The sequence below is a fragment of the Salmo trutta genome, chromosome 2 (assembly GCF_901001165.1).
Source record: "Salmo trutta chromosome 2, fSalTru1.1, whole genome shotgun sequence".
NCBI classification, from domain to species: domain Eukaryota; kingdom Metazoa; phylum Chordata; class Actinopteri; order Salmoniformes; family Salmonidae; genus Salmo; species Salmo trutta.
Window position 1 is genome coordinate 53,354,976 of NC_042958.1, and position 7,245 is coordinate 53,362,220.

The window sequence follows — 7,245 nt, forward strand, 5'->3', positions numbered from 1 at the left end:
TCTGTTTCCATTATAAAATACAGGTAACTGCCAAAATAAAAAAAATACTAAAATAAAGTGTCTTAATAGGGCGTTGGGCCACCACGAGCCAGAACAGTTTCAATGCACCTTGGCAAAGATTCCACAAGTATCTGTAACTCTATTGGAGGGATGAGATACCATTCTTTCATGAGAAATTCCATCAATTGGTGTTTTGCTGATGGTGGTGGAAAACACTGTCTCAGGCGTCGCTCCAGAATTTGAGTCTTGCACGGGCATGAATTTTAAGCCCAAGCCCTACTCACGTTCAGGTCCTACCCTACCCTACCCAGACACGATTGCTTCTGCCAAATTTAAGGCCTGGCCCCGGCTTGACCGAAACCAGAAATAACTTCCTCCATTACTAAATCCATTAGCTGCTCCTCTCACGCGCTCTGCTCATGGTGGCTCTGAGTCTGTGAGTATCCATGGCAACTGTTCCGCTTGGGCTGCTCTGCTCAATGATGAGACACGTGACAGAAATTAGCTGTTAGATACTTTTTGTCAGTCTAAACTCTGACAAAACTCAAGGAACATGATAATTTTGGTGAAATAATCTCTCCTGTTTTATATTTGACAAGGTTGAAGCACTTCTGACACCATCTCATGATCTTAGTCAGAAACGACTATACGGCGCAGCAGAACACGAGCAAATGGCTCAGCTTCAAAATGTTAGTGATTCATTCAATGATACTTGAGCACTGCCCGTACCCTAGTTATTTATAAAAAAATCAGGCCCTACCTGGCCCTGACCCGATGTATAATGTCGGGCTCAGGTCGGGTAGCAGAGTTCAAACCAGAATCTCCCATAAGGGTTGAACTCTGGTGACTGAGATGGCCATGACATATGGTTTACATCATTTTCATGCTCATCAATCATTCAGTGACCACTCGTGTGCCCTGTGGATGGCGACATTGTCATCCTATGGGGGCATAGCCATGATAGTCAAAATAATGGCCTAAATAATGCCCAGCATTTTTATACATGACCCTAAGCATGATGGGTTGTTAATTGCTTAATTAACTCAGGAACCACACCTGTGTGGAAGCACTTGCTTTCAATATACTTTGTATCTCTTATCTACTTAAGTGTTTCCGTTATTTTGGCAGTTACCTGCATCTGACGTGCACTGTATCTGGTGACTTATAAGCAGACTGGAACATCATTGTCAGAGAATAGGAAACTCTCAGTACAGTAATAATATACAGAGTAAAATATGGTCTGTCTCTATATCTCGAGGTTTGGATGAATGCCCTGCACTCAACTGTTATTAAATTGACATTTACTTTCTAAAGTTTTACAACACCATTTATTTCAAATTTAAGATATATTTTCTTCATAATATCTGTAAAACAGAATTTATGTGGAGCAGGATAACTCCAAGCAGTGATTAAACTGCTTGGAGTTACCCTGGATTGTAAACTGTCATGGTCAAAGCATATTGATACAACAGTAGCTAAGACGTGGAGAAGTATGTCCATGATAATGCACTGCTCTACCTTCTTGACAGTACTGTCAACAAGGCAGGTCCTACAGCCCCTAGTTTTGTCTCACCTAGACTGCTGTTCAGTCGTGTGGTCAGGTGCCACAAAAAAAGGACTTAGGAAAATTGAAATTGGCTCAGAACAGGGCAGCACTGCTGGCCCTTGGATGTACACAGAGAGCTAATATTAATAATATGCATGTCAATCTCTCCAGGCTCAAAATGGAGGAGAGATTGACTTTATCACTGCTTGTATTTATGAGAGGTATTGACATGTTGAATGCACCGAGCTGTCTGTTTGAACTACTGGCACATAGCTCAGACACCATGCATACCCCACAAGACATGCCACAAGAGGTCTCTTCACAGTTCCCAAGTCCAGAACAGACTGTGGAAGGCGCACAGTGCTAAATAGAGCCATGACTACATGGAACTCTATTCCACATCAAGTAACTCATGCAAGCAGTAAAATTTGATGCAAAAAAAGATAAAAAAAACACCTTATGGTACAGCGGGGACTGTGAAGCAACACAAACATAGGCACAGACACATACTCACACGATAACATACGCACTATACACGTACACGTGGATTTTGTGCCGTATGTGGTAGTGGTGGAGTAGGGGCTTGAGGGTACACAGTCTGTGAATGTATTGTAATGTTTTTAAAATTGTATAAACTGCCTTAATTTTGCTGGAACGCAGGAAGAGTAATGGGGAGTCATAATAAATAAATACAAACACAAAATATGTCCCGTGTTATGTCTATTGCGCATAACCCTCTCACTGAGGCCGCGCGCGGCATCCATTCAAGGACACTCCCACGTGAGGTAATCGTTCACAGGCTGAGAAGAAACGAAACTTAGGCGACTGTACTAGTCTTCCTGAGTGACGATACTCATCGTTTCGCTTCGTATAGGGACGCCAATTGATACTATTGTTGTAAATGTGACAACTTCCGTAGGCTACTTTATACTTTTGCTTAATACAAACACTTATTGTACCTGGGCAGGGAACGCGCTTAATACTAACAAATATTATACCTGGGCAGGGAACGCGCACGGTGTGACAGCAGTCCAGCACACAAGGTGCTCATTATCGGAGTGTGGCCACCTGAGCTTTGTTGCTTTATGTGCAGGTGCAACTTTACAACTATTGAAATGAGGTAAGTTTGCCATCTTATATCTTCGTATGACTACTTTACTAAGCACATGGTAATACAGTGAACCAAATTAGATTCTGAATGAACACATGCCAAAATCTATGATTTTGAAATAATGAGCTGTGTAAAATTGTCAATAACATAGTGACTAAAATATATTATTTTCAGCTCCATTCTAACCAAACTACTTCAACTGGAGTGCCGCTTCACCTGGGATTTGAGGCAAGATGACATGGATATTGATAATGTACAGACCAGGCTCAAGGACCAGATTGAGTTAGGTCTCGGGAAAGAGGCAGGGGTTGCACGGACGTTCAGCAATCTGGCCTACATCAAATACCTGAAGGATTACCCAGAAGAGGCAATGGCTAACTTGTTAAAGGCTGAGGAGCTCACGAGAGAGTACCATGGTGAGGACTGTGAGAAACATCTCATTGTCACCTATGGAGACCTTTCCTGGTTACATTACCATGTGGGTGATTACATCAAGTGCCAGAGTTACTTAGAGAAACTGGAGGAGATGAAAGAGAAGTTTCCAACTAGTTCCACATCTGTCCTCCATCCTGAGGTCTATGGCGAGAAGGGTTGGACCTTCCTCAAGTTCTCCTATAAATACTATGACAAAGCACTAGAATGCTTCAAGAAAGCTCTGGAACTGGAGTTTGAGGAGAGTGAGTGGAATGCAGGTTACGCTATTGCATTGTATCGTACAGAAAAAGAGCTCTCGAGTGTTAATGACTCACCAGCTATTAAACAACTGAGACGTGCCATAGAGATTAACCCACAAGACGCAGTCCTTATGGTCCTACTGGGCCTGAAACTGGCTGTCTATAAAATATTTGGGGAGGCAGAGGAGTTGGTGGAGAAAGCTCTGGATATGTCCCCAGACTGTCCGCACGTGACACGTTATGTAGGGAAGTTTCTCCGACAGCAGGGGCACGTTGACAAGTCCATTGCTCTGTTGAACAGAGCACTAAAGCGTACAAGCCAGTCTGCCATAATACACCATCAATTGGCTCTCTGCTACAAGAGGAAAAAGATCTCAGTATGCAAGAGTGGAAGCTTCCATGGTAAGGGTGCTGAGATCCAGCAGCTACTCCGTAAGTGCATTCAACATCTGGAAATGGCTACTTCACTGAAGTCTTCCTTCATCTATGCCATGGCTGAGCTGGCACTGCTCTACGGAGAGGATAAAGACATCACCAAGGCAGAGGAACTGTTCAAGAAAACCTTTGAGAAAGCCCTAGCTAAGAATGACAGTCTGCAGGTGGTCAACTTGAACTATGGCCAGTTCCAGCAGTATCACAACAAATGTGAACCTCTGGCCATCAAGCACTACACAGAAGGTTTGGAACTACAGAAGGACACTGCTGAATGGAAGAGTTGTGCCCAGAAACTGAAGATGATCGCAGAGAGGCGCATCTCCCAAGACCCCATGGATGGAGAGGCCTGTGGTATTCTGGGGTTTGTCTATAGAATGCAGGGGAATAAAGAACAGGCCATACAGTGGTATGATAAGGCTGTGGTGCATGATTCCAATGACAAATACCTTGCTGCACTCTGTGAACTTCGCCTGTCTCTTCAGCAATAATAGACCAGAGTCAAACATGAATCTACACTCAGTAATCTAGTAATAAAGCCTGAAAGGGTGCATGCATCCATGTAATCTTTGTTAGACTTAGTTTAAATTCTCCCTGATTCAAGATTGATACGATTTAGCATAGTAACAAAAAAAATGAAATTGCTTTATGTTTGTGTGTGGAAATATGGTTTGGGTCATTTGAAGATATAGTTATGAAATTCAAGTATATTATTGTATTCTACGTGTGCTTTTAGGTTTACAGGCATTTACTGCACTTTTATTTACAATACACTTTTTTATAGTTTATTTTTGCATTTTCCGATTAAGAACATTCCAAAAAAAATGAGAAGATATTGGACAACAATATAACAAAGTGACAATAACCTTTCAAGATGACAGACAAAAATGTGAGTGAAATAATAAAAAAATGAAAAAGAATGAGACATTGGCCGTAAGCTACATATTATACATTACGTGTGAAACATTATGTGAGGATTATATAGAGACGCAATCAATGTGATGTGAGGGGAGATTCTCCATATAATCAATTAAAGGATGCCAAATTCTGTAAAATGTCTCCAAATTATTCCTCAAGCAGTAAGTCATTTTCTCCTGTGGGATAAAACTATTAACTTCCGATAGCCACATTTCAACTGGCAGGGAGGAATCTGATTTCCATTTCAAGGCAATACATTTCTTGGCAATCGCTAGCAATATTTCTGTTAGCTTTATAGTATGACTTGGCCTAAGATTGGAATTAGTAAAGTTACCCAGTAGACAGACCATCGGGTCTAAAGGGAATGCAGCCCCATGAATTGAGGAAATGGTATTGCATACCTGTTGCCAGAAACGGTGTAGTTTTGAACACTGCCAAGTGGAATGGAGGAATGTTCCTTCATCTGAGCCACATCTTAAACTGAGAGAGGATATATCAGGGTTGAACTTGTGCAGTCTAGATGGGGTGATATAGAGCTGATGGAGGAAATTAAACTGGATCAGTCTATATCTGGAGTTCAATGTGGATGTAACACCATTCCTGCATAGGTCACTCCATAGTCCCTCATCAAGATTAATACCCAGATCTTTTTCCTATCTAAGTTGGGGTTTATCAAATCAAATGAAATGTATTTGTCACATACACATGGTTAGCAGGTGTTAATGCAAGTGTAGCGAAATGCTTGTGCTTCTAGTTCCGACCATGCAGTAATATCTAACAAGTAATATAACCTAACAATTACACAACTACCTTATACACACAAGTGTAAAGGAATGAATACGAATATGTACATAAAAATATATAAATGAGTGATGGCCGAACGGCATAGGCAAGATGCAGTAGATGGTATAGAGTACAGTATATACATATGAGATGAGCAATGCAGGGTATGAACACATTATATGAAGTGACATTGTTTAAAGTGGCTAGTGATACATTACATCAAGATGGCGAGATGCAGTAGATGGTATGCCGTACAGTATATACATATGAGATGAGTAATGTAGGGTATGAGAACATTATATAAAGTGACATTGTTTAAAGTGGCTAGTGATACATTTAATTACATCAGATGGCAAGATTTAGTAAATGGTATAGGGTACAGTATATACATAAGAGATGAGTAATGTAGGGTAAGTAAACATTATATAATATAAAGTGGCTAGTGACAAATTGATTACATACATTTTTCCATTATTAAAGTGGGTGGAGTTGAGTCAGTATGTTGGCAGCAGCCACTCAATGTTAGTGATGGCTGTTTAACAGTCTGCTGGCCTTGAGATAGAAGCTGTTTTTCAGTCTCGGTCCCCGCTTTGATGCACCTGTACTGACCTCGCCTTCTGGATGATAGCGGGGTGAACAGGCAGTGGCTCGGGTGGTTGTTGTCCTTGATGATCTTTTTGGCCTTCCTGTGACATCGGGTGGTGTAGGTGTCCTGGAGGGCAGGTAGTTTGCACCCGGTGATGCGTTGTGCAGACCTCACTACCCTCTGGAGAGCCTTCCGGTTATGGGAGGAGCAGCTGCCGTACCAGGCAATGATACAGCCCGACAGGATGCTCTCGATTGTGCATCTGTAAAAGTTTGTGAGTGTTTTTTGGTGAATTTCTTCAGCCTCCTGAGGTTGAAGATGCGCTGCTGCGCCTTCTTCACCACACTGTCTGTGTGGGTGGACCATTTCAGTTATCTAGTTCAGGCAGTGGTAGTCCTGACATAAGAGCATCGTAGACACGGGAAATGGTCTTAAACAGTGGTTGGTCTGCATGGCAGAGTTGTTCAATTGGTGATATCTTAGGTAGGTTCCCTTGGCCCTTGAGATTCACCCTAATAAAATGTTGTAGTTGTAGGAACTTAAGAAGTCCTTGTTAGACAGGTGGTATTTTTGTTTCAGCTGTTTGAAGGACATAAGAATCCCTCCTCATAACAATGTTCCAGAAGAGTGATATGCTTATCAGACTATGGTCTAAAGTTACTATTCTGGAAAAACATAAGAATCAATCTATTGTTCCGTAGAGGGGTTTTAGGGGAACGAAATTCCTCTCGTCTTTACAGCTCATGCAGTTTGCACCATGCCAGACAGAATGTGTAATTAAAGGGTTGTCTGTGATAGTTTTTATAGATTTCATGTCCCATTTGTAAAACAATTCTGCCCCAGTGTCCTCATGTACATCAAACTTTTCAATGTTCAACCATGAGGGAGAAGGACCATTGTTAAACCTCTGAGCCAGAAATCTAGACTGCCAGTAATACATTCTGAAATTGGGGAGGTTTAAGCCCCCTTGACCGTAATCAAGGGTATCACGTTTCAAGTAAGGCCCAGAAGTAACAACAGTTTATTAATCCAACGGGCAGGCAAAAGAGAGGTTAAGGGCAGGCAGGGGTCAGTAATCCAGATAGGTGGGGCAAAGGAACAGGACGGCAGTCAGGGTCAGGGCAGGCAGAAAAGGTCAACTAGAAAACCGGAACAACCGTGAGACAGGAACAGAGGGAAAACCGCTGGTAGGCTT

General features: G+C 42.0%; 1 protein-coding gene across 1 annotated transcript; it reads left to right on the forward strand.

Moving 5' to 3' along the window:
* The first annotated feature begins 2,058 nt into the window (after positions 1 to 2,058).
* Positions 2,059 to 4,818, forward strand: LOC115157191 (interferon-induced protein with tetratricopeptide repeats 5). The gene is made up of 2 exons (XM_029705245.1): positions 2,059 to 2,666; positions 2,832 to 4,818. Exons 1-2 carry the CDS (start codon positions 2,632 to 2,634, stop codon positions 4,252 to 4,254), a joined length of 1,458 nt encoding a protein of 485 aa, XP_029561105.1. The 5' UTR covers positions 2,059 to 2,631; the 3' UTR covers positions 4,255 to 4,818.
* Positions 4,819 to 7,245: the final 2,427 nt, after the last annotated feature.

Excerpts from the sequence above, each read along its gene's own strand:
- LOC115157191 (XM_029705245.1), top strand. The coding sequence starts at position 2,632 with ATGTGCAGGTGCAACTTTACAACTATTGAAATGAG. Across the intron at positions 2,667-2,831 it reads TTTACAACTATTGAAATGAG|CTCCATTCTAACCAAACTAC; the intron begins GTAAGTTTGCCA and ends TATTATTTTCAG.